Raw genomic sequence first — 27771 nt, forward strand, 5'->3', positions numbered from 1 at the left:
CCTCAATCATAATTATTTCCAATAAGCCAAACTTCAGTAAAAGGATCTATAATTTAAAACTATCTAATAATTAGTTGAAATATCCCAATACCAACCAGAAACATCTAAGGTGACTGATGCTAAGATTGGTTCTAGAACATGGAAGCATTCTGAAATCGATTGTTCATAACCCAAAGGATCAGGAAACAAAGATGAAGGAGAAATATACTGGCTTGAAATTATATTAATTGTTTGAAAGAATTCTAACAAGGGCCTTGTCCCATCTCCTCAACCATACTGCCTCTCTAGATGTACTCTACATGAAAAATAAAACTGAAACAAGACATGAGGGAACCACAGTTTCCCTCTCCTGAAACATGTAACTAAACACAGTCACCCCACAGGACAAAAATCAGAAGGCACTGTGGTTTTTTGTTGTTGTTTTTTTGTTTGCTAAGGAGGATTAGCCCTGAGCTAACATCTGTGCCAATCTTCCTCCACTTTATATGTGGGTCACCACTATAGCATGGCTGATGAGTGGTGCAGGTGCATGCTTGGGATCGGAACCCTGCAAACCCAGGCTGCCAGAGCAGAGCACGCAGAACCCAATCACTACACCGTGGGGCTGGCCCCATCAGAAAGCATTCTTAACTTGGCTGCTTCTCATTACCAGACAAGGACAGTAACATCTTGTCTTAATTCCACCATCTTTAATAATGGCAACAACTGATTCATTCACAGAGTTGGTCAAAGTTTGACTTAAATACGGTAAACAAAGCACTTGAATTCTCAGGTAAGCAGATGATGAGTTAACACTGGCTAGTATTTTAATAATTATACTTTCATAAAACTTCAACTAATTCCAGGAATCCATTTCTAGAAATGAAAGGGTAACGACTTACTGGTATAAGATAGAGGCTTTTTCTACTCAAACTTAACATTAATGAAAGTTTCTAAACATGAAGCAACAATCATTACTACCATATTTCAAAGTCAGAAATGAAGTTGTCAAGGTTTCCTACTTCATACTTCTAAAAAGCCCTACTAAAAATTCATACCAAGAAAGTAATAAACTGCTGAACTTATTTATTTTTACTATCCACATCTATCTGTAAAGTTATTAAAATTCAAAATAAGATTTTAAATTTATATTATAAAGCTATTTTCAATTCTTTATGCCTTAGAAGGCAATGCCAGGTATACATACGGCTATGAAGGTCTTTTACATTTTACACACACACTGAGTTATATGGAAAACGTAGACAGATAAAATCAGAATATTCAAGTTGAAAGACTCAGAATCATCTAAGCCAATTCCTTACTCAACAGATAAGGAAACAGAAACCCAAGAAGGAAGTGAAAGGCACAGGGTCTCACGGGCAGCAGAGCCAAGGGCAAGAAGCCTGGATGGTCTTCCAAGCAGTCTTCTTTCATACTAACATGCTGCCTCACCTCTACCAACCTCCAATAGTGACCAAACCCCCAAATTACGTCCTCTGAGTTAAAGGTTAAAGATACTAGCTAAAGCATAAATGAAAAGAGCCAAATTAATGTTTTTTCTTTTCCCTTAATGCCTGAGAGTAAATAATTTTATCATATAAGCCCAGTCCCCCAGCAAAGCATGGAATAATTTTATCATATAAGCCTAGTCCCCCTAGAAGGTACGGAATAAAGGTAAGAGATAAATTTTATAAACCAAAATTCAAGGCATGGGACATTTCATGGGAAGCCAGACCGAAATGTTAATACTCCCAAATATGTAAATGAAAGAAAGAATAGAACTTCACATTCACTGCGGCAGGCACTGCTGGTTACCCAACTCAGTATCTATTCACCCCTTCTTTCTTACTACTAAAACTCTGATTTTCTTAAGGGTAGTCAAAACAATGTTCCCCAGCCTCTCTTGCAGCTAGGGTTGGTCAAGTGACATTTCTTGCCTAAGATATAAGTAGAATTTGTAGGGAGGGACACTCAGAAAAGCTCCTTAAAAGTTGGGGCAGGGGGAGGGCAGTCTTATCCCTTTGCCTATTCACCCCTTTATTCCTCCTCCTGCATAAAATATTAATGGTAGGAGCGATCCCTTTAGGAAGTAAGCCATATACTAAAGATGCCTGGGTAAAAAGACAGAAGGAATCTGGGTCCCTGATAACAACAACCTTGCTCTTATCTGTCTACCTGCTAACTCCATATTACGGCTACATTATTTTATATCTGTTACTAGCAGCCAACTACAATTCCTAACTGAGTTACTCACTAAGCAATTACATAATAAATGCATTCACATACATTATTTCATATAATCCTTCAAGCAATCCCATATTGTGGTATCTTCTTCAGTTTTTGGACAAGGAAACCAAATGTAGATGGAAATCCAAATATGTGATTAAGCCTATGGTCACTCTACTATGTTTTACTTTTCAAATGTAGTACATATCTGAAAAAGGATATGCATTTCAAAATATTATCTTAATCATTCTCATATAATGTGCCACAAATTCAAGCATTCCAAATTTTCTATAAACACCATTAAAACCTTGCCAACTCATGATCAGATTTCAACAACCTCAGTGGGTAAATTCTTTACCAAGAGTCCTTCTCTGGCTGACAGATGATGCGAGATCAAACCTCCAGTCCTACTGGTTCCAGAGTGTCCATTAGATCATAAAAAGCAAAAAGTTGAGCCTATTCACCTTACAGCAACCCACATAATTTCGGAAACACAGCACTCTAGTAGACACATACTTACAGTGACTAATTTACAACCTCTGATCCTTTAATCAAGTTCAGCCACCAACCACCTCCCATCCTCACGGGTGACCTCTTGCTTATTTACCTCCTGTCTCTATGACATTCAGCTTCCTCCAGGAAGCCTTCTCTAATAGAGTCAACTCCATACATTTCCGAGGCCTACCCTCTCTTTAAACATATTTAAGGGAGCCTATGTTATTTATTTGTATATAAATCTTTATATTTCCCTGTTATGGTCCTATTTATTTTTATACAGAATTAAAGAGGCACAAGGTTAATAATAGAATCCAATAACTTCTTTTAATAGACCTATTCAAGAGAACAGAAAAGGCTCTAAAGATGAAGAAACAAGTATCTGTACCTCCTACATCCCCATAAAACCATGCAGAATAAACATTAATAGTGCTCAGATTCAGAATAACAGAAGCCAAAAGTAAACTTGTGAATTCCTCAAGCTTCAGCACAGTGTTACTGAATTTAAAAACTTTTTAATGAAAAGAAAATTTAAAAAATTTTAATTCTGTTACTCTTCTTCATTCATTTTGCAAGGGCTACACAGTAAAACCTCCCAAGACCTCCTTTACAATAGAAATGGGAAGACAACACTCACCATTATGTTCCCATCAACAAAACGATTAAACAGAAAAACAACAAGGTTTGCAGCTAAAAAAACAAAATTTGTATCACATTTTCTGTTTTATTTTAAAAGCTTGAATTACAGCATTAGAGTCTAGTCTTCTAACTTGGAAGAAAGATAAATGCTTTAGGAAGGGAATATTTTAACAATGGGCCCATGTCAACTGCCCAGAGGCAACTCAGTGCCTGATGAAAAATAACACTTAATGCAGCATATCCTGTAGCCCAAGAAGTAAACTGCTATCCAGTGTGTTTCCTCCTTGTCTCCACATAAAAAGAGGCCGCACCTTATTCATCACATCTACGATCCGCCATTATTTTACGACACACGAAGAAAGAAAAAAGCTGAAAATCAAACTGTGACTCACCACCAATTTTAAGACATCTCAATTTCAAAGACGGTAAGATAGAGGAAAAAATATCTTAGAATCTATAAAATATGGTGTAAACCTGACATTCCTTACTAACATAAAAACACTTGCCATCTTCACACAACACCAATTTCTTTCTTGACTAAATGTGTATTTACAAGGTTTACAGTATAATTTAATACAATCTGATTCAAATATTTTATTAAAGAACCTACTATTATGCCAACACTATGCTAGGTACAAATAAAGCAAGTCCTAGATTTTCATAACAATGCGACAACTTCTCTTCAAACATACATTTCTTAGAGTAGTGGGTCTCAAACTTTTCGGTCTCAGCACTCTTTACGCTTAAAGACTGACCACCCCAAAGAGCTTTTTTTTTTTTTTGAGGAAGATTAGCCCTGGGCTAACATCTGCTCCCAATCCTCCTGTTTTTGCTGAGGAAGACTGGCCCTGAGCTAACATCTGTGCCCATCTGCCTCTACTTTTATATGTGGGACACCTGCCACAGCATGGCCTGCCAAGCAGTGCTATGTCCACACCCGGGATCCAAACCAGCAAACCCCAGGCCGCTGAGGCGGAATGTGCAAAATTAACCACTGTGCCACAGGGCCAGCCCCAAAGAGCTTTTTTATGTGGTAATATTTATCGATATCTATCATTTTAGAAATAAAAAACACTGATTCATTTAAAAGTAATAATAAATCTTATGTATACTAACATATATCATTTTAATGAAAAATAACTAATTTCCCAAACAAAAATCTATTTAGCAAATCTCTTCAATGTCGTCTTAACAGAAGTGAGCTGGATTTTCATATGTGCTTCTTCATTCAATCTGCTACAATATGTTCTGAATGTAGTTAGAAAAGACAAGTTTAGTAGGCTTTTCACATAATTCTGGACACTCTTCACTGATATTACACCAAACCTTGACAAGTGGTAGTTTCCAAAAGGCTAACTGAAATTTGGAATCTGAAAAAGCACAATGAACTTTTCATACTGTACATTAAAATCCAATGGTCTACCTTGCATTTTGAATGGATCTTTTACCCAAGCATGATTTTCCATCATGCACTGGTTGTTTGGAAAATATTGGTCCACTGACTTACACAGATCTTCCAAATGTGGACACATTTCATCACATAATATCGAAAAATTTTGCTGGTTAATATCACCACTGATCTCCAGAAATATAAATATTAGACAACTGTCAAGCATGTGGTAGCAGACAGAAGTTTTCCAAAATCCTAATTTTCACTTTAAAGTTTGTATTTTATCATTGGCAATATATACTATCAGTTCTCCTTGAAGTCCTGGGCTTGCCTTGTTCATTTTTGAGAAAATGACTAGCAAACATCCAAGTCTGAATAATCATAGTTTGTCAGTCACACTTCCATGTACAAATGGCATTCCATAAAAGCAGTAGCTAGTTCAGTTGGCAACTCAAAAATCACATAAGTACTTTTTCTAGAAACCACCACCATACTTTCAGTAAGCAGGAAAAGTGCTTCCCATTATATCACACAGAATATTAAACAGACGTGCGTAAGGGTCAAATTTTATTAATTGTTTTTACTCCTCATCAAGGTCATGCTCAAGTAAAACTGCCCTTTTTTTAAACTGTAGATATGTGGTGATGAAGAATAAGACCACCACTAACACGGTTTTGGTGTGCTAAGGCATCAACAGTTTCATCCACCATTGGTTTTGCACCATCAGTACAAATGTCAATACAGGAAAAAAAAAAAAAAAGGGCCAAAAAAAAAAGAATTAATATAACTAGGAAACAAACTTTAACTGTACGGTCCCCCTCAAAGTGTCTCGGGGATCCCCAGGGCTCTGCAGGCAACACTTTAGAACTTGTTTTAGAGGGTTCAAATAATTAAAGAACTTACCAATACCTAAGGAGCAAAAATCTCCTTTCCCAACTGCCCGTAAGCAAATACACAAAGAAAAACAGCTGTACTTATGTGTATATACAGTTAAAATATATCATAAAACCTCAAGTTTGGCATCTATAAAATGAGATTTTAAATATCTGGCTACTATAAAGTATTTTCCTCATTATTCTGAGTAACTAAAAACAGGCCACATATAACTTTCATAGAAGGTGTGAGCTGTTAAAACATTTCTTAAATAAAATCTTTTCTTTCCTCAGAGCGTATGGGTGGAAGGGTAAAAATAAACACAAAATAAAGACAGGTCTTCAACGAAGTCCTGAACAAAGACGCTGATAGTATCAAATCTTAAGCTAGTTTGTGTGGAGGAACTTGAAACACTTCACAAAGTATAAGAGAGTATTAACAAGCTATATGATCTGTATGAGTGTAAAGTATTCCATTTTAAAGTGAAGTAAGAGAAGTTTCAGCTGTTTCTTTCCCTAATCCACAATCTTAATTTCCTTTGATCTTAAATAAAACCAGCAGTCAAAGAAGCTCAAAACAGAAATCACCTGAAAATGGCATTTAATAAACTAAAGAATTAGCACTTAGGACCGCTCCAGAACACAAACACATGTTATGTGTAGAAAAATGAACAGTGTACATGAAATGGCAAATGACATCTGCATATAAAAGAAGCGAAGTTTCCAACATTTGAGGAAGATTTGCCTCTCTCCAGCATGATTTCCATATCGTTTCTACACAGGTGCCAAAGTTTAGTCTAAAACTGTCCCAAGGCCTTGGTGGAAAAAACCTGTGGTGTATTATTTAGTGTAATTCATTGAACAGGTGTTTCCTGAGGACCTGCTTCACGTGCAAAGTTAAATCTGTGCTACAAGGGACAAAAGCGTGAGAAACCTTAGTCAGCTCCAGACTCATCACTAGAGGGACTTATTCTATGATCTCAGCACTTTCAACCAACCTGTGTAGCCCAGGTTTTTTATCCATAAAAAGTGGGCTATGACATCTCAAAGAAAGAATGCTACAATAAACATGAAACATATTAGAATGAGAAGTAGCACATTATAGAACAAGTATCAGGGGATAAGAAAGGTAGAATTGAGGATAGAATGGGCCAGAAATATAGAATTAAGCTACTTGCTACTAAGATTTTTTGAAAAAAGTACAAAGGTGAATCTCAAAAAGTTAGAAACTATTAAACTACTATCAGCTCTGTTCACTAAAAATGACCCACCGAGGTGAATGAATACATTCACAAGCTGTGGTGTGTCCATTACGCAGCACTAAAAAGAAATGAGTTATCAAGCCACAAGAAGACATGGAGGAACCTTAAAGGCCTATTACTAAGTGAAAGAAGCCAACATGAAATGAAAAGGCTACATACTGTGTGATTCCAACTATATGACATTCTGGAAAAGGCAAAACTATGGAGAGAGACTAAAAAGATCAGTGGTTGCCAGGGAGTAAGGGTGGGAAGGATGAATAGACAGAACACAGAGGATTTTTAGAGCAATGAAAATACTCTGTATGATATCATAATGATAGATACATGTCATTATACATATGTCCAAACTCATAGATAAACAACACCAAAAGTGAACCCTAATGTTAACTATGGACTTCAGGTGATAATGATGTGTCAATATAGGTTCATCAATTGTAACAAACACACCACTCAGGCAGGGAATGTTGATGACAGAGGAGGCTTTCCATGAGTGTGGGCAGGGGGGTATAGAAAATCTCCGTATCTCCCCCTAAACGTTGCTGTGAACCTAAAACTGCTCTAGGGGCTGGCCCCATGGCCGAGTGGTTAAGTTCGCGCGCTCCGCTGCAGGCGGCCCAGTGTTTTGTTGGTTCGAATCCTGGGCGCGGACATGGCACTGCTCATCAAACCACGCTGAGGCGGCGTCCCACATGCCACAACTAGAAGGACCCACAACGAAGAATATACAACTACGTACTGGGGGGCTTTGGGGAGAAAAAGGAAAAAAATAAAATCTTTAAAAAAAAAAAACTGCTCTAAAAAAATAGTCTTGATTGGAAAAGAAAGAAAAAAGGGCCCACAAGGCACTCAAACCTAAGAAAGTCAGCAAACGAAACCGGTACAGAAGAACCAGTTGAACACCTGCCCAGAGTGTCAAGCTAGTAAGATGGCCCTAAGTGCCACACTAGTGACTCTTAGCACCAACATGACATCCAGATGCTGGCATTATTTAAGGCCAAAAGTCTAAAAATGCACCACCAGGTTTACTAAACTAATAAACAGCTGGTTACAAACACTTCTGACTTATATACTGCACAAAAACCCAGGTGTCCCCATGAGTTGATTTATAAATTCTGAACTGTCCTCTACAATCTCAAATTAAAGAATTACCGCTCTATTTACAACTAGTGATATATTTGCCATTAACATCCAATTTCTACCTTTCTCCTTCATTCTTTTCAAGGAAGCCCTTGAGAGATAAATACCTTGGCTTAACTTTTTAGCCTAGAAATGAAATGGGTTTGGCAAGATTTTCATATCTCACTATTACTTTTCCAGCAGTCACTTATCCAATAGCCTCAAATATAAATATACTCTGCTCAAGAAAACAATGTGCTGTACATATTTTATAACTTTCATCATATGAAATCGGTATTATTACTAGGAAGAAAGGAGAAATGGCAAAAACATCAGCCAAAATAAAAATACACCAAAAACTGTCAAAGTAAACAAGTTTTCTCATTTAAAAGAGTAAGCTTCAATTGCTTAGAAAATTCTGAAGTCAATAAAGTGAAGTTCTACTCACAGTTAATCTTCCCATAATAACTGAGTTTCTGGTTAAAACTGCCAACTACAATTACATCAAGATTTTCATTGAAATTACATATAAAACTGCTACAAAGAAAAAAAGATAGTCAAAATAGTGAAAAATGTACTCCTTTAAGACAGAATAAAATGTTTCTAAGAGCCAACATAATGACTCTTTGCTACAATTAGCAGCTGATAAGAATATATCCTTCCGGGGTGTTTTCGTGAGGAAGACTGACCTTGAGTTAATATCTGTTGCCAATCTTCCTCTATTTTATGTGGGATGCCACTACAGGGTGGCTTGACAAGCAGTGCTAGGTCTGTGCCAGGGATCCAAACCTACAAACCCTGGGCTGCTGAGGCAGAGCACACAAACTTAACCACTACACCACCTGGCCAGCCCCAGTATTCCTCTCTCTTTTGAGTTAATTATATAACAAGTTAATAACAAGAAGATATGCAGGGGCCGGCCCGGTGGCGCTGCAGTTAAGTGCGCACGTTCTGCTTCGGTGGCCTGGGGTTCGCCAGTTTGGATCCCGGGTGCAGACGTGGCACCACTTGGCAAGTCATGCTGTGGTAGGCGTCCCATATATAAGTAGAGAAAGATGGGCACAGATGTTAGCTCAGGGCCAATCTTCCTCAGCAAAAACAGGAGGATTGACAGATGTTGGCTCAGGGCTAATCTTCCTCAAAAAAAAAAAAGATATGCAGACTATAATAGCATTTCATCACTACCCCACCTCCAAGTTCTTTCTGAGCTAAAGCTCTGTAAGATTATAGAATTCCTTGAGTTATGAGGCTCTTCACTAATACCTTTGCAACTCATCCTAAATTTATCTTCACTGTCACACAGAAATGTTATTATAGATCTAAAAATAGCCAAATGGAGTGTTAAATTTGCCATACAAATTGCTAAATATCCTCATAAATTTACACCCCATTTTGTTTCCAAAAAAGTAGTACCAATTTACACTTCATTCAAAATCAAACGTAACTTTGGTACAAAAGTCACTAATAACTAAGATCAATGCACTAATACATTACAACCAAAAGTCAAACACAATTACTCACTCCAGGAAGTAGAGCCTAATTCCTCTGGCCCGTGTCAGCTACACTTAGGGACTAGCTTCCACAGAATAGAACACAGAAGGGAAAAACAGTAACTTCACAATGGAGAAAGCTGGCAAGCACCACCTTAGCCAAGTGGAGCAAGGTTAACACCATCAGTGACACCACGAGAACACAGGAATCCCCCCACCCCCGACACATCATAACCGACTAGAAGGGCACTTCACCTTTGTGGTATTCTTTGCGAAAACTCACAATGAGTTTGATACCTCACTATTATGACGTCTAATCACAAGCAAAAAAAATCAGATAAAATGAAATTGAGGAACATTCCAAAAAATGCCCAGTACTCCAAAACTGTCAAGGTAATGCAAAACAAGGAAAAAGTGAGAAACTGTCACAGACTAGAAAATAGTAAGGAGACATGACCACTAAACGTTATGTGGTATCCTGGACTGAATGCTAGAACAGAAAAGAACATTCATGGAAAAGCTGGTGAAATCCAAATAGAGGCTGGAGTTAGCTCACAGTAACGTACCAACGTGGGTTTCTTAGTTTCGACAAATGTGCCACAGTGATACAAAAAGATGACGGAGTGATAACTAGAACTGGGTGAGGAACAGGAACTCTCTGACCTATCTTTGCAACTTTTCTGTAAATCTAAAATAAAAGTCCACCTAAAAAAAGCAAAAGCTATCAAACATTAAGGCAAAAACAGTAGAAAATAAGAAGGGATGCTTACACACCAAGGCTTCTTTTATAAAATCATCCCAACTTAAAAAAAATTAAGCACCTAAAGTTTTTATACATGCTTAGCTGTCTTGAGACTAATAATTAAAATTACTATAACACGAAGCAAAACTGATCCACTATAGGACCTAGAGAGTTTAAATATCAACGAAAACGTTGGCAACTAAATTTCTGCCAAAGATATATTTAAAATATCTGGAGAGTATTAAAAGACATAAAGGTGAAATATTCAAATACTTAAGCACCGAACTGTTTCAAACTCTGATAAGATCCTATCATAGCTCTGGGCATATTCTTCTACTCAATTATACTCCCAATTCCCTGGTTTACCTTTTAAAAACCAAAACATAATTTAGGTAATTAAATACATAAAATTTTAAAGGAACAGCATGCTGCCATTCTATCCTGATAAAAGTGTCCATAAGACAGGGACTCTTTACGGGGCTTACTTTATTTTTTAAATTATTGACAGAGCACATACAATTCAGACACCTCAAGAATACAAAATGCAATGGCATCTAATCTATTGTTGTAAAGAGATACCAGAACATTTATATTAAAACCTACCAAGTCTGGCGCTGGCCCCATGGCCAAGTGGTTGAGTTTGTGCGCTCTGCTTCAGTGGCCCAGGGTTTTGCCGATTCGGATCCTGGGCACAGACATGGCACTGCTCATCAGGCCATGCTGAGGCAGTGTCCCACATGCCACAACTAGAAGGACCCACAACTAAAAACACACAACTATGTACTGGGGGGTTTGGGAGAAAAAGGAAAAATAAAATCTTTTAAAAAAAACAAAACCTACTAAGTCATTTTAATTTTTTCTTTATGATTTTTACATTCATAAATAGGATTAACTGCAACACTAGGCTATAATGTTTTAATTCTATTTTTCACATAACAAATGTGGCTACTAAGTAGTAAAACTGATTTTATAAAACACAGATGAAAAGCAGACTCCTTATTTCAACCTTGGCTTCTATTTTTTTATATCAATAATAAAAACAAAGTTACAGTAGTTTACTCTCCTAATCTGAAGTAGTAGAGCCAGCCATTAGTATTTCTTAAACTGTTACTTAAGGCCACAAATGCTATCGTCTAGAAAGAATATAATTATTCATTTCAACTCAAAGAGCTCTTATATTCAGAAAGCAACTATTGCTTTGTAATATTATTATTTGCATTCCAGGTTTTCTCCAAGTAGAAAAACATGCTAAAATCTAGGTAAGGGTAATATCTACTAAAATTTAACTTTAAATAATAAAATGTCATCAGAACTTCATCAGTGCTGACAAAACACTCCAGGAATGACATTTAAGAAATAGAACAGCCAGAACTAACAGGCTAAAATCATTACATTTTATCCAATTCATTCAAATGAGTAATAAGTCCTGATTTAAAAGCACACAAGTCATACACTAATTTCTGATTCTAGAAAAAAGAGAATTTCTAATTCTACTTCCTACTAAGCAAACAGAAAGACAAGACACATATCTCTGTCAATTAAGATAATAATCCAGTCCAAAGGCTTGAGTATGTATACCAGGTCAACAAAAAATTTTTAAAGATAAGAAAATAAATGAGAATAAGCACAAGCAGACACGGTATTTCGTTAGTCATTTTTTGAATTACAAGATGCAAAGCGACTAACACGTCACCCTGGGAATAAGCTCCAATGGGGCAGGGGACTACGCCCAAGTATCTTGCCTGAGGGGCACAGGAGGATGCTGGGTGACAGAGACCTCTAGACTGCCCACTTTGAAGACTTAAAGAAAACAGCATCTTCTGGGGCCGGCCTGTGGCCAAGTGGTTGAGTTCGCGCACTCCTCTTCGGCAGCCCAGGGTTTCAACGGTTCAAATTCTGGGCGCAGACAGGGCACCACTCATCAGGCCATGGTGAGGCAGCATCCCACATGCCACAACTGGAAGGACTCACAACTAAATATGGACAACTATGTACCGGGGGGCTTTGGGGAGAAAAAGGAAAAATAAAAAAAAAATCTTTAAAAAAAGAAAATAGCATCTTCTGAATCTCATAAATACTGACCAGACTGTACAAAACTGGCTTGGAAAAACCAAATTCTTAGGAGGCAAGGAGAGACTAGGACCTTTAAAGCACAAGCACACAAAACTCAGGTGCCAAGTTTCATTGTGTCTGACTTCACTGAACAGATTCAAGGCAAATCTAAGGCATAGGCTATTTTTACACTCAGACGCTGCAAAGCAAAACTGTAAACAACTACACATTTTTAGCGTAAGTAAATTAGAGTTTGATAAACAACTGCCAAACTGCACAAACTGAAACAGGTCAAGTATACTCTGATTTTTCAAACTCCTAGAAAAAAGAAGTGGGGTTCACTACTAGTTTTCATTAAGCTTGAATGTAAGATACCATAAAGGATCTGGAAATACCATATCTCCAAAGGTTTACTTATGTACTTTCCTGCTAGTGAATTGAACTGTCTTGTTCAATTTCTAGAAATTAGTCAAAGTATAAGCTAGGAACACTAATAAAAAACTGATATAGACTGAAATATATGAAATGAAATTATAGTCTTTATGAGCCACCAATAGTTTTCCTGTTATATCACGGTTTACATGTTATAAAACTCTTAGCTAAATCTCAAACAAAGGAAAAGCCACATTAATTACTCAAAGAGAGAATCTGGTACCTAACTATTCTTACTCAAGAGCCTGTAGAAAGAAAAGATAAAAGCAAGTAAGTGTTCACAAGATCATGCATGACTCAATACAGGTATACTCAAAAATATGTCACCTGATAATCAAAGAGAGCGCTCAAGAGCTGCCTGTCTTTATTGCCAGGAGAAATGGGCAGCAATCTAGATAATCAGACTAAAGAACACACTGAAAGGTCTACTTCCTCTCCTTCTTCCACCCAAACAAAACTGACTTAAAAGAAAAATATTGCGGTGGTGTTTTTTAAAAAATCTCTAAGGATATAAATGAATAAAGAGGCAAAATATAGGGGGTTTTTTCTTTATTTATTATCAAGATGATGGCGGTTGTGAATTGAATTGGTAAAATTAACAGATGCTAATAATGTCAAATTGTGTTGCCAAGATCGGTGATTCTGTCATCAAACATGTATTATGTTCTACATTTTAATATACTTACTTAAATATACTTTAAGCAACATTAAGATCAGCCACCAAGTTAAGATAAAGAGCTAAAACTCCTTGTTAGAAAATGCTACAAGCATTTAAAATGCATTTCCTTCCCGTATTTACCCAATGAATGTAAATATAATTTATAATAAAAATCCACAGTGTCCAAGGATCTACATCATGGCACTGCGTGGCTTAGAGATCTGACCAAGTACCAACTCACAGTTGTAGGACCTAAAGGACATAGAAAAGTGACCGTGTGTTAATGAAAAAAAGCAAATCCAGTTTCTTTCCTTTGGAGTGAAACAAAAAAGGTTATGTGGTTTCAAGTTTGTTGCCAAGGAGACTTACTAATTTATTTACAGATTTAGGTAAGTAGATTAGCAAAAGGTACTGAACATTCAGCAGTCTATAAGGCCATAAAACAATATTTCCAACTATATTATGGACACTATTCCAACCGAATCAACCTTCTATAGATAGATGCTACAATGGAAATGTTTACCCAAATTTTTTAATTAACCTTTCAGAAACTATCTACACAATATAAAGTCAACTGATTGAAAAGCAATATTCAGATAACCAGTTACACTGGCACCATTTGGACAAAATAACTCAATTTATTTTCACTAAGCTGAGTAGTAACCCCATTGCTTCTGAGGTAACACGAACCAGGCGCACTCTGTATCTTTCTATTTATATTACCTCAACTAAGATTTTATAACCCAAGAAACCTTGAAAAGTGTTTAGATAAAAGATACATGGAAAAACAAACCTTTTGCTTAATACGAAACCACCAGCCACCTTTCCCAAGTATCTGGTGAGGTACAGAGAATTACAATAACCACAGTACCTGCCCCATAAAAATATGACAATTCTTCTCAAATGTGATGCCCTACCTGAGAATCACTAATAGAACAACTGCCTCTCAAAAGTACACACTAACTTTTCTGTGTTTTCAAAGGTTTCCAGAACGCACTTGCACTACCCTATGGCAATCAGAAAATAATACACTAACAGACATGCTCAGAGTCCCGTCCTTGTGTGTGACTACTGACCCAAAGTCTACCCACCGAATAAACTGTCATTGACTCCAACCTGAAACAGCCATAAACCAAGTTGTCTTTTTTCTTGTTAGCCAAGGTAAAAGTTTCAGCTATCAGTAATAGGTATTAATTTTTTAAGCACAATGCACGTAAACACCTATCTATAAATTCAAATGTTTGTAATTTATGAGAATGTGATCATAACTTTTACAAAGCAGTCTAATTTTTTATCTCAATGTCTATGAATTTAACCTATGAAATAACCCACATACGATGCCAAAAACTAAAAAAACAAACAAAACATCCACCATTTTGTTAAAAATTAACTTTATAAAAGATGCCAGGGGGGCAGGCCCCGGGGCCGAGTGGTTAAGTTCGCACACTCCGCTTTGGCAGCCCGGGGTTTTGACGGTTCAGATCCTGGGTGCGGACATGGCACCGCTCGTCAGGCCATGCTGAGGTGGCATCCCACATAGCACAACCAGATGGACCTACAACTAGAGTATACAACTATATACTGGGGGGCTTTGGGGAGAAGAAGGGAAAAAAAAAGATTGACAACAGTTGTTAGCTCAGGTGCCAACCTAAAAAAATAGAATAAAATAAAATAAAAAGATGCCAGGAAAATATATTAAGGGACATCCTAACTCTTTGAATCCTTTTCCAGTTCTGCCATTGATGTGCTGTTGGTTCCTTTTACCTGAACTTAGTCCATATGAAAATTGAAGATACTATTCAGACCTCAACAGAGTCCTATGTAGATATCTGTAAACTGCTGTAAATGTAACTTGAGGTGCTAAGTAAAACTAATGTTAAAAAAAAATTTCTGAGGTCAGCCCGTGGCTGAGCGGTTAAGTTTGTGCGCTCTGCTTCGGTGGCCCAGGGTTTCGCCGGTTCGGATCCTGGGCGCGGACATGGCACCGCTCATCAGGCCACGCTGAGGCAGCGTCCCACATAGCACAACCAGAGGCACTCACAACTAGAACATATAACTATGTACTGGGGGCTTTGGGGAGAAAAAAAAAAAGAAGACTGGCAATAGTTGTTAGCTCAGGTGCCAATCTTTAAATAAAAAAAATAAAAAATAAATTCTTACCATGTCTTCTTAGACGAGGGTAACAAAAGAAAAAATAAACAAGTGGGACTCCACCAAACTAAAGAGCTTCTGCAAGGCAAAAGAAACTAGGATCAAAACAAAAAGACAACCCACCAATTGGGAGAAAATGTTTGCAAATCATATATCCGACAAGGGGCTAATCTTCCTAATACATAAAAAACTCATACAACTGAACAACAAAAAAACAAACAGCCTGATCAAAACATGGGCAGAGGACATAAGCAGACATTTTTCCAAAGAAGACATGCAGATTGCCAATAAGCACATGAAAAGATGTTCAACAACACTAATCATCAAGGAAATGCACATCGAAACTACACCAAGATACCACCTTAAACCTGTTAAAATGGCTATAATCACTAAGACTAAAAAGAACAAATGTTGGAGAGGGTGTGGAGAAAAGCGAACCCTCATACACTGCTAGAAGGAATGGAAACTGGTGCAGCCACTATGGAAAACAGTATGGAGATTTCTCAAAACACTAAAAATAGAAATACCATATGACCCAGCTATCCCACTACTGGGTATCTACCCAAACAATTTGAACCAACAATCCAAAGTAACATATGCACCCCTATGTTCACTGTAGCACTATTCACAATAGCCAAGATGTGGAAGCAATCCAAGTGCCCATCAAGCGATGATGGGATAAAGATGTACTATATACACAGTGGAATACTACTCAGCCATTAAAAAAGATAAAATTATCTCATTTGCAACAACATGGATTGACCTGGATGGTATTATGTTAAGTGAAATAAGCCAGGCTGAGAAAGTCAACCACCATATGATTTCACTCATATGTGGAAGATGATAAACACACAGACCAAGAGAACAGCTCAGTGTTACCAAGGGAAGTGGGCTGGGGGTTGGCACAGGGGGTAAAGGGGAGGACTTACATGGAGATGGACAAGAAATAATGTACAACTGACATTCACAATGCTGTAAACTATTATGAACTCAATTAAAAAAATTCTTATCAATAACCTACAAAAAGAAAAGGGTACCATCAACAAAAACTGTGCTCACATTTTCAAAAAGGTATAGAGTCTTACCAGCCAATGCAAAAATAAGTTATTTGTAACCATAATTCCTAAAGTACCATTTCAAAGGGCCACAAAATAAAAATATTTCACAATGAACATTTAATTCACTAATTTTGAAAGGGGGAGAGGGAAGAGCAGCTACAAAACTAGCTTTGACAGAGTTAGGTTAGAAATTAATGCTTTAGGATCACGCTATTTAATGGGACGCCTTTAAAATACACAATAGAAACAAGAGTTTTGTGTCACAATCTAATTGTGTATAAAATACAGATCATCAGTAAAAGTTAAATTCAAGCCATCTGTTAAAAAATTAAATATATACCTACCACATGATCCAGCTATTCATTCCTATATATATACTCAAGAGAAAAGAAAGTATATGTCCATACAAACGTTCATAACAGCTTTACCTGTAATAGCCCCAAATTGGAACTAACCAAATGTCCAGAAAGAAGTGTTGCATAAACGAACTGTGGTATACCCATACAATGAAATACCACTCAGCAATAAAAAGAAAAGAACTACATGTTAACTACATGGGTGAATCTCAAAATGTGATGAAAGAATCCACACAAAAAGAGTATATACTGTATGATTCCATTTATACAAAATTCTAGAAAATGCCAAATAATCTATGGTGATAGAAATCAGGTCAATGGTTGGCGGAGAGGGAGGAAAAGACTACCTAGGGGCACAAGAAACTTTTGGGGGAAGACGAATACGTTTACTATCTTGATTGTGGTGATAGGCTTCATGGGTGATACTAATGTCAAAACTTATCAAATTTATCATTTTAAATATGTACAGTTATTTTATATCATTTATATCTCAATAAAAACCAAAAAGAAAAAACTTAAGATATCAAAACTAATTCTACAGCTCTTGCCAGTCAGATCTATCTGCTCACAAATATATTTAATCTACCAACTCAATGCAGGCACTTCAAGAAGTTAAAAAGTATCCCTAATTTGAGGATCACCAGTATGACAAAAACATGAAAGTTTAAACAGAGATCATTACTCCTCTTTCATCACTATTCCAGGCTGACTGCTTCAGAGCTGAAACGACACCAACTAAAACAAAACAGAACAAAATGAAAGCCAACTGAGTGTGGGACCCCAAGCTTTTTACTAAATGTTTTGATTCAAATGTTTACCTTCTTTGATCTAGAATCGCATTTTTGGAAAATAGAAATAAGCCAAAAATACAAGAAAAGTCTTATACACAAGGATGTTAATTTCAATCTTATTTATCACAGAAAAATGGCAGAGAATTAAATCAGTGGCACCGGAACAGAATGGCATATAACATGAGCTATTCATTATGTCTAATGTTTTTAACTGGGAAAAACCAGTTGCAAAAATATTAAGCAAAAACAAGGCATACATAATACGATCAACAGGTTGAAAATAACATACCCTGAGGGGAATAAAAAACTGATACGAAAAAATACCATAGTATTAACATTTGAGGACAATGGTTCCTAAAACTGTGGTCCCTGTACCAATGGCATCAGCATCAGCTGGAAACTTGTTAGAAATGCAAGTTCTCAGGCCCCACACCCTAGCTCTACTGAATCAGACAACTCCAGACGTGGGACCCAGTAACCTGTTTTAATATACCCTCCAGGTAATCAAGATCACAATAACTTTCAGAACCACTCTTTACAGGATAGGATTATGAGTGCCAGTTTTCTTTCCCCTTTTGTAACATATATTTTCCTCAATTATCCTACTACTTTTATAATCCAAGTAAGTTTTTTCATTAAAGTATTTTACTAAAACATATACTGTGGGTCTACAGTTAAAAAGCTATTACAGGGTAAGCACTTCTGCAGGTCTGAATTGCATGCCTAAAAATCCAATGATTCTTGGAACCGTCCAATCTGTTAAGCCTGAATAAGAAAATAAATTTAAAAATATATATAGGGGCCAGCCCCGTGGCGCAGCGGTTAAGTTCGCACGTTCCGCTTCTCGGCAGCCCGGGGTTCGCCGGTTCGGATCCCGGGTGTGGACATGGCACAGCATGGCACGCCATGCTGTGGTAGGCATCCCATATATAAAGTAGAGGAACATGGGCACGGATGTTAGCTCAGGGCCAGCCTTCCTCAGAAAAAAGAGGACTGGCAGTAGTTAGCTCAGGGCTAATCTTCCTCCAAAAAAAAAAAAAATATATATATATATATATAAATAAAATGCAGGTCAAGGTGCTGGAAAAATTGCACAATAGAAAACCAACCAATCCAGGTCTTTGTAACACATGCATACAAACAGGGTAAGGGACTTTTATGGGTTGCATATGCGAAAGATCTTCTTCCTCTAAAAGTTGAATTCTTAGGCTTGTGTGTAATTTACTAGAACTACACTACAGGAGTCAGATTTTCTGAAGCTGTGAATTCTTACTCACGTAGGTTCCTGCTTAACCAAAATAAGAACCAGTATGTTATATTTGTCACCAAAATCTAGGCAGAGAAGACAAATTCAGAACACCAGGAGTTGCTAAAGCTTTAACTTTTAGCTTGGAGACCATAAAACTGTTCCCCGTTCCACCTCATCAAGTCACTACAACAGAGGCCATAGGAAATAAAAGACAAATCACAGGTTCCCAAGTGACACTGGAGCTAGTGAAAAGATTACAGAATTGTCTACACTTTGAGCATAAATTAAAAAGTAACAAAGACTACTAACTTAGGGATAAAATAACTACTGACAGCAAAATACTAAAGTTGAAGTCACAAATGGCTACACATTTTAATGTTTGTTTTTGTTTCCATTTTTCAGCAACTATCTTTTAAATAACCGAAATATAGATCCCCATACATCCACATCCCATCACATAAAATTCATTTTAACCTTTCCATTTCTTGAAAAGTCAATTCTGAAAGTAAATACAAGTTATGCAAAAAGCAAGGTGATACATACAGTGCTGACCTGCTATAAATACAGCCTGTGCTGATTTTTTTTCATTGTTTAACTAGTTACATAAGCACCATGACCACCCACACTGAATTTTTCACTACTGAACCCCCAGCACCTAGTCCCAAGCGTAGCACAAAGTGGGTGTTCAAATGTTTGCGGGGAGGAACTTGTAATAGAAAACTTCTGAAACTCTAAAGCAGACATCCAGGATTCTGTAAGATTCACTAATATTGTTAACGAATTTAATATAAGACACTGCCCCTTTTCTGACTATCATTCTTAAACTTTAGGAGGGGAAGCTTACATTTCTACCACACTTTTGAATCCCTGCATGAGTCAGTTAAGCACATTTAAAGTGGGAGTGTATCCTGTTTTAAGTTACTGCACTCCCTCTGAAAAAGGGAATCTTTGAAAACTCTTGGTATTATAAGTTCCAAAATCTCACGCCAATAACCAACAGTGTATGCCAAGTCTCCATTATTATCAGATTCACTTTTCGATTTAACCTTAATTTTTCTGAACATTTCTGTACTCAGAAGTCAGGCTTTCCTCTCCTCTTTTTACCCCTTGAAAATACACTTGATCCTGTAACACCACTCACAAGGCCTCCCCAGTCCCTTCTTCTTTTGTATATAAACACTCTGGTCACACACTCCATCAGCTGTTTGGAAGCTCCGCCCCTCCTTCTTTTCCGGGTAGTAACAGAGCAGCCAATGAGCTGAGAGGAGCTGTGCCTGCGGCCTTTTGCCTGCATACGCTTTTCCAAAACAAGCAGCTCCAGCCTTCAGCAGGGGCCACTGGTTCACAGATAAAAGGATCACCAGGCTGTGCAACAGGGTGAGTCGAGTAACCCCCACCAACAAGGAAACCCGTGTAATCTGAGCTGTTTGTTCCTCCACCAGGGAGAATTTAAACCGATATTCCTGTAGGGCAAATCACGCTTTAAGGTCACCAGAGTCCCAGTTCTCAGAAAATCTAAATAATCAGCCCGGTTTGAGATGGAAACCGCAAGGGTTGCCAGGCTGGAACAGCACATTATCACCAATCTACCTGACTTTGCAAACAAATGGCCACACTATTTATGGCCATTCCACAGGATCTGAGGTAATCGCAAGTTTTTTGATTGGGACACATTCCTACAGGGCCCAAAAGTCATGTACATCGTTTGTAGGCTCCTGGAGAGGTTTGCACAACCCTCAGCAAAGGATCAGAAGAGAAACAATGAATGAGTCAGAGTTTCAGAACATAATCGCCCAGCAGATTATTAAGTGCATTGGTGCAAAACACTCACTCCCTGCATAACTTGGGAGTCAGCTCTCCTCCTACCAACCGGTCACAAAAGAAATATCACCGACTCCAAACAACCAGAGATGGTGTCTCCGAAAGAACCTACTGAGGTGGTGGCAAGCAGCAGCCAATTAGTTACACATCCTCTTCTCTCCCTACCCCCACACTACTTTCATACTATACAGGTTCCCTGCCAGGCTGTAAATCGTGGTGGCATAATTATGCTCAGGAGACATCCCAAAATGGGCTGAAACAGGAGATTGCAATGAAACCAGCCATCGGCCTCCACACCAAAGAAACCATCAAGGGGCACCAAGGGGCAAAAAGCAAGTACATTCCTTCAGATCTTTTCTACTTCCTCTCCACCATCTTTCATTTTCAACCCCTGGCCCTTTCACAAAATTGTACTCATTTTAATAGTGGGTTGCGGAATTTTTCCTTAAATTTTTTGCTAAATATACCTTGCTCAAAGAGTCTCGGCTCCATTTGGGCCTACGGATGTGAATTCAACAGAGAAAGGAGGCCACAAAATCTCTCACCCCTACAACACACATGCACAAACAAAAGGAAATACGAAAATTTTAACTTCCAAACTACATTAGACCAGAAAATAACAAACACGAGACAAAGATAACCTCTAGCTTTTAAATTCCAAGACTGTTGTCCTCCTATCTCGGAGATCTACGATTTTAAAGCGCCTCTGCTTTCTTTTGTCAGAAAGGAGGAAGGTGGGGAAAGAACAGAAGGCCAATGCATCTTTGCCTTTCTTCATCTTCAACTAAAAATAAGCTATGAAATAAGCCACTTAGGGGAAGAAAAAAAGAAAGACACCCTGCTGTTCTTTGTCTGTTTTCCTCTCCCTCTCCACCCCCCCACACCCTGACTCCTAAATGCGGTAATCATTCTAGATGCCACAACTACTAAATGAACAAAAGGCACTGTATAGAAAAGGCATCAGGTCAAGTTAGGCCTCACCCTTTATCCTCAATCTTCTAAAAATATATATGTACATAATTTGAGAACCTGACATTGATCAAAAACAGCTGGAATTCTCTCTCCCACCCCCATCCCAATTAAACATTAGGTAGAAATTTGCATTAGGTGTGACAGTAACTCTCAATTCAAGATAAAAATAACTCAGATTCTGCTACTATGTCATTTCCTAGTTTCTAAACAAAAATAAAATTCGAAACTGCTTTGTGTAAAATGTACACACAGCCATAGTTACAAGTTTTCCTGCAGCCTTAAGAAAAGTCAACATTACTATCATTCACACATTTACAAAACTCAATCACAGCCACAAAGAGCTCATAAAGAGTCAATTTCACTTGTGCCTAGACATATATTTGGTACATAACATATACTTTATTACTTGCTCCTCTCTCTAATCTTCACTTCTACCTCCCTCAAATTCTAAACTTGAAACCCTGGAACTTAGAAGTTTATCTACTGTTCCTAATTTCTAGGCAAATTTTCCTGAGCGAGAGGAAAAACACCTTCTTATTCCTGAAAAGATTACGGAAAAAAAAAAAATTATCTTGCCCAGGCAACTTCCCTCCCATCCCCCACTTCCAAACCAAATGCAAAAACTACTTTTTTAAAACTTCAGCGAATCCCCTGAGAATTTGACAATAATCATCGATCTCTACAGAGAGGTAAAACATCCAATCAAAAACAGTAACAAATAAAAGGAAGAAAGAAAGAATTCACCTGAAGAATCTAGCCAAACAACTTGAGTTATATAAACAAAATCCTGCAACAGGGGGAAATGGTGGGGGGATGGGGGGTGGGAAGGAGAAAGAGAAGCAGGAGACAGGACTTTTTAACTGCGTTTCACACACTACCCACCCCCCAGGGATTAGTTGTTCAGAACACTGGGCTCATTTCCTCTCTCCCCCCACCCTGTAAATTACCCCTCAAATAAAGGTCTCAATTTGTCACAGGAACCTTCGCGAATTTCCCTAGCTGGTCATGAAATAATCAGTCTGGACTCGAACCAAAACCACTGCCTGAAGGACTCTTATCAGTTAGAGCTTTCCCACTGCTACCTCCAGAGTATATACAGTTGGGGGGAGGGGGGGTAGGTAAATAAAGGGTGTCACTTGGCAAGACCAGGGCAATTATCCCCCAAGAACTGTATCCTCATAGAAGGAGCTGGCTTAAGTGCCTAGCACAGGGGCCGTTTTGTCAGAGATCCTCTTTCTCTCCCTCCCCCCAGCTGTCATATCCACAGTATGTAAGGTGGCTTGCTGGAGGGCCTGGGGGTCCTCACCACATACAACTATGGGTGGGACAGGCTTTGTCAGTGAAAAGAAACACAGTGGGGTTCTCCTAGGGCCCAGAAAGCTGAAAAGGGGTCCCTGATTTAAAACACCCAGAGCTCTTTATTACAAGAGGGGGCACTGAGCAGACTACTCTCTTCCTAATATAGAAAGGAATTAGGGATAAAGGAGGTCACTTGAGTTACCCCAGTTCAAGAAGCATGTGAGTGGAGGGAATGGAGGTATCTCAAGAAAGGGAGAAAGGCCTCACCCTTGGGAATTTTTATCTCAACTCCCTAAATCCAGAGCGAGCAAAACGGAGAGACCCTAAAGGTGGGCTCGGCGGTGAAAATGTGGCTGGTCCCGCAAAAAAAAAAAAAGGCCGTCCTGGGAGTCCAAACGTCGTAGAGGAAAGTCATGGGCACTGGGGGTGCAGGAAGACCGAGGAACAACGCACATTTCGGGGTGCTGTAGATAAAGGGGGAGCTTAAAAGGCTCTGGGTTCCTGGGAGGTGCCAAGGAGCCGCCGTAGGCACTGGAGTTGGGGGGAGGGAGCCTCGGACAGTGGCCTGGACTGCCCCAGGGCCCCGCTTGGGTTTCAGGGGGTGCCCTGGGCATCCCTACACCGCCCCCACATACAGCTCGAATCGCCCCTCCACGAAGGATACAGCTTGACCACGTCCGTGTCCATCCGCCTCTTGCCCGGACTGGGGGATGACATGGTGTCGCCGCTGCCTCCCCGTCGCCTGCGCCGCCGCCGCCTCTCTGCCTTCCTCGGCCCGTCTGTCACGGGCCCTGGGCCCCGGCTCTGAGGAGCCCGCGGCCGCGCCGGCTCCTCGATGGAGGTGGCAACACCCCCGCGGTCCTGTCCGGTCCCGTCAGCCGCCGCCGCCGCCGCCGCCCCCCGCACGGGGGAACACCGGGCACTGTCCGGCCGAGTGGGGGTGGGGACCCCGCAGCGCCCGGCTCGGGCTGCCCGTCTCCGGCTGTGGTTCCGCCGCGGCCCGGCCCCAGCGCTCCTCTGCGCCGCGCGACGCTCCCTCCTGCCTGCTCTAGCTCCCTCGCCTACTCGCCCGCTCACCCTCTCGCCGGCTCCCTGGCAGCCTCCACGACAAGCGGACTACTCCTGCTCTGTCGGCCTCTCTACCCCAGCCTCGCTCTGGGCGCCGTGACGTCACCTCTGTGACGTCATCGGCGGGGCGGGTCTAGCCGGCGAAAGGGGTGGGGTGCCGCCGCGGCGTGGACTTTCCCGGGGGATTCTGGGAGATGTAGTTCCTCTTTCTCCTGCCTTCACAGCCCTCTGCCCCCTCCCCCAACACCCCCACACATATCATCGCTCAACTGCCAGCGTCGTTACCATCACCATAAACGATAATAGTAAATAATGGCAATATTATTACATTCATGTGTTTTAGGCGAATGAACCACTTTCTCATACACTGTTAAAAAGGCTGTTTATTTGATTTGAGGAGGCCAAAGGGGCAATTACTCAGACAACAAAATCTGCAAATTCCCACAACACCAGCTTCTCGACATTCTGCTCCCTCCTTGGATGGCGAGATTTGTTTGCAGCGATTGTAGACTATAGCAAGGCTTCTTCAGAGCTTGCACACCAAAGTTCATTACCCTGCATGTGTACTGCACCACTATTTCAAGGATTAGAGTTGAGGCAGCAAGGTGGCAAGGCCAGAAATAATTTAGGACTGACATCCTTCCTCTCTGGAGATAATTTCACAAAAACATGACTGATAGAAGCGGAAATACCCCAAATATGCTATAGGTCAGGGCAAAGATAGTTCTACCCTCCAAACTGCTATACCAATCCTATATACTCCATCATTCATTCAATAAATATTTATTGATCACCTGTGCACTAATCACTCTGCTGGACATGAGTATAATATGATGAACTAAGAAAGACTTTAAACTTACACAGCCTCCCAATATGGTCTGTGGATCTAGCCTATCAGCCTCACTTGGGAACTTAGAAATTCGGGCTACAGCTTCACCTCAGACCTACTGAATTAGAATTTACAGTTTAACAGTGTCCCCAGGTGATTCCTGTATGTGGTGAAGTTTGAGAGACACTGCTCTACAAGGCACTCCAAAAGAAGTGACATGGAGCCCAGGAGTCAACCAGGCAAAGGGGCAGGAAAGCATCCTAGGCATCTGCTGTATTAATGTCATGTATTTGCTGCCAACTAGTTTCAAATTTTTTATCTATTCCCTTGTTCCCATGAATACACTTGTACTTTGTCAGACCACGTGCTGTGAGTTGGGCCTCCTTACATAACCACCCCCCCCATGCAGCAGCAATCAGCTCAAGTTGAATATTGTTTGCTCTTGTCATTCTGTCCCTCAAAAATATCCACTATTTGTGTGCACGTGGTAAACATATATAACATAAAATTTACCATTTTAACAATTTTAAAGTGTACAATTCAGTGGCATTAAATACATTCACACTGTTGTGCAACCATCACTACTATCCATCTCCAGAACTTTTTCATCATCCCAAACAGAAATTTCTGTACCCACTGAACATTGATTCCTCATTCATTCCCCACTCCCCCAGCCCCTGGTAAGCTCTATTTTACTTTCTATAAAAGATGGGCTATTTTAACTGCTTCCTTTTGAAAGGAGTGCCTTGCTCTTTCCTACTGCACATAGCTGTTCTGTCAGAAGGAAAACATGTCTGAATGAAGAGATTTCTCTCTTCACTAGACCACTTTGTTGACGGGAGATAAGGACAGTGCAGAAAACTGTTCCTGACTGTGTCTCCTCTATGCCTCTGGGCTCCTGTTCCTGCTCCCTCCCCTCCCAGCAGGGCTCCCCGCTCTCCTTCACCTGAGTAACTCCCACTCCTGTGCTAAGACAGTGGTTCTCAAGCTTTGGTGTACTTCAGAGCCACCTGGGGACCTTGTTAAGCTCACAAATGTCCAGGCCCCACCCCTGGGGATTCTCATTCAGAAGGTCTGGGTGGGGCTTGAACGTCCTGTCTTTAACAAGCTCCCCAGATAATTCGGATGCAGGCCAAAGTTTGAGAACCACTGCTTGAGATTCCAAAGGCATCAGCACTTGCAAAACACCTGCCCCGACACTTCTAGTTGGGTCCTGTGCTTCCATAATGTCCTATGCAAATAAGAATGTTTCCTCCCCACCTGAGAGCAAGGTGGCACGCTTAGGAGACACAAAGGTACTGTTTCCAGAACAGAAAGAACTGGTCAAGGATGGGAAACTTGAGAAAAGAAAGGCATGGGGTAGATCTATAAATTTTTTCCTGGTGCTTTAATCATCACAGATGCTATACTGCTGTGATCTAAGTAGTAAGCAAAAATAATCAGAGGAGTGTTTAGCTAGAGAAACGTGTTCTGGACGACACTGGAGAAGGTGGGGCTGCTCCTCCTAGAAATGTAATGGAGATTTAACCCTCTGAGCCATCACTGAAAAGGAATCACCCTTCCTTCCTAGAAAAGAGTTATTGTGTCTAGTAAGTATATTAGCTCTGGGTTACTTATGACAAACCTGACCTTCCCCAGCTCTTAATTAGACCTCGGTTAATTGCATATATCCTCCCTGAGCCTCAGTTTTCTCATCTGTAAAATGTGGCTCATAATGCCCTACCCACTTGAGTGGGTTGATGGAGTAAATGGTAAAGATGAATGTGAAGGCCCCTTGTAAACTTTAAATTGCTTTTCATAAAGGTAACATAAAGTGTTGATTATAAGGTATAATATATTGGTGGCAGTATTATATTATTAATATTAAACCCTCATTTGCTCTGCTCCTTATAGACTGGATATCATTTAAGGAGAAGGGCATTCACTCCTTTCTGGTATTTTTTTTCATGTCACAGCATCAATTCCTTCTCTCTGGGGTGAAGGTATGCTCACGTTTTTACGATATGCCTTTTCTCTCTGGGCATTTCGCCATTTGCTCCTTCATAAACCCATCTCCCCTATTCTGGCTCCCTCCTTTTCCCTCCATTGCAATGCTACCCTCTTTCCAGAGCTTCAGAGGTCTCCTGAACCTGTCCTTCACCAGGTAGGTTCAAAAGGTGGCTCCAAAGTGGTGCCAAATGGCAGCCCTGGTTTTACTTATTCTTGGCTTAGGAAACCTGAAGCTCCTCTTGAGCAGGGTAAGTTTGCACTCACCTTTTTCCCAATGTTTCAGCCATTCAGGATGTCAATAATTTACTCTAAGACAACAGTGGGGCCTGGGAGTGTCTGTTTACATGTGTGCACACACGGCAGTGTGCTGGAAGATGCCGTGTGCTTCCTTATCAGGTACAACCAGGGGCGCTGGGAGGGAACAGCTGTCTGACCCTGCCTGACTCAGGAGTGTTGCAATCTGGGAAATGTATTCAGGCCTGCTTATTTCTCCCCAGGGCAGAGCCAAGCTTGACCAGTGGAGCCTCTGATTTCAGGAGCAGCTTCTCAAAGGCAAGAAAATAAGTTTGGAGAGAACATAATGCTTTGAGCGAGACACTACGAGGGAGTAAGATGAAAGCCATCATTTGGTGGAGTCAGCTGAAGAGCCCAGCCCAGAAGTTGCTCTCTCTCTGAAGGTACCTGTGGACCCAAGTGAATTTATCACTGTCCCCACCAAATGCGAAAGTCCCCAAAATAAGGCCTCCTGATTCCATTTCACCATTTCTATCAGGAAAGAGGTTCATTTTGAGCTGGCACTCTTGGCATCTGAGATCACAGGCCCAGACCCCTTAGA

At 39.9% G+C, this 27771-nt stretch overlaps 1 protein-coding gene across 2 annotated transcripts in view; it reads right to left on the bottom strand.

The window, feature by feature from the left end:
* Positions 1 to 24225, bottom strand: part of UBE2H (ubiquitin conjugating enzyme E2 H) — a 98033-nt gene extending 73808 nt beyond the window's left edge. The window contains exon 1 of one of the 2 annotated variants that reach the window (XM_014854356.3): positions 23715 to 24225. In XM_014854356.3, coding sequence (XP_014709842.1) covers positions 23715 to 23767 — 53 coding nt within the window. In that variant the 5' untranslated portion in view covers positions 23768 to 24225. The remainder of the gene's footprint in view (positions 1 to 23714) is intronic. The other variant, XM_014854354.3, reaches the window with a different exon arrangement.
* Between the last annotated feature and the right edge of the window lie 3546 nt (positions 24226 to 27771).

The sequence above is a fragment of the Equus asinus genome, chromosome 1 (genome assembly GCF_041296235.1).
Source record: "Equus asinus isolate D_3611 breed Donkey chromosome 1, EquAss-T2T_v2, whole genome shotgun sequence".
Classification (NCBI taxonomy): Eukaryota; Metazoa; Chordata; class Mammalia; order Perissodactyla; family Equidae; genus Equus; species Equus asinus.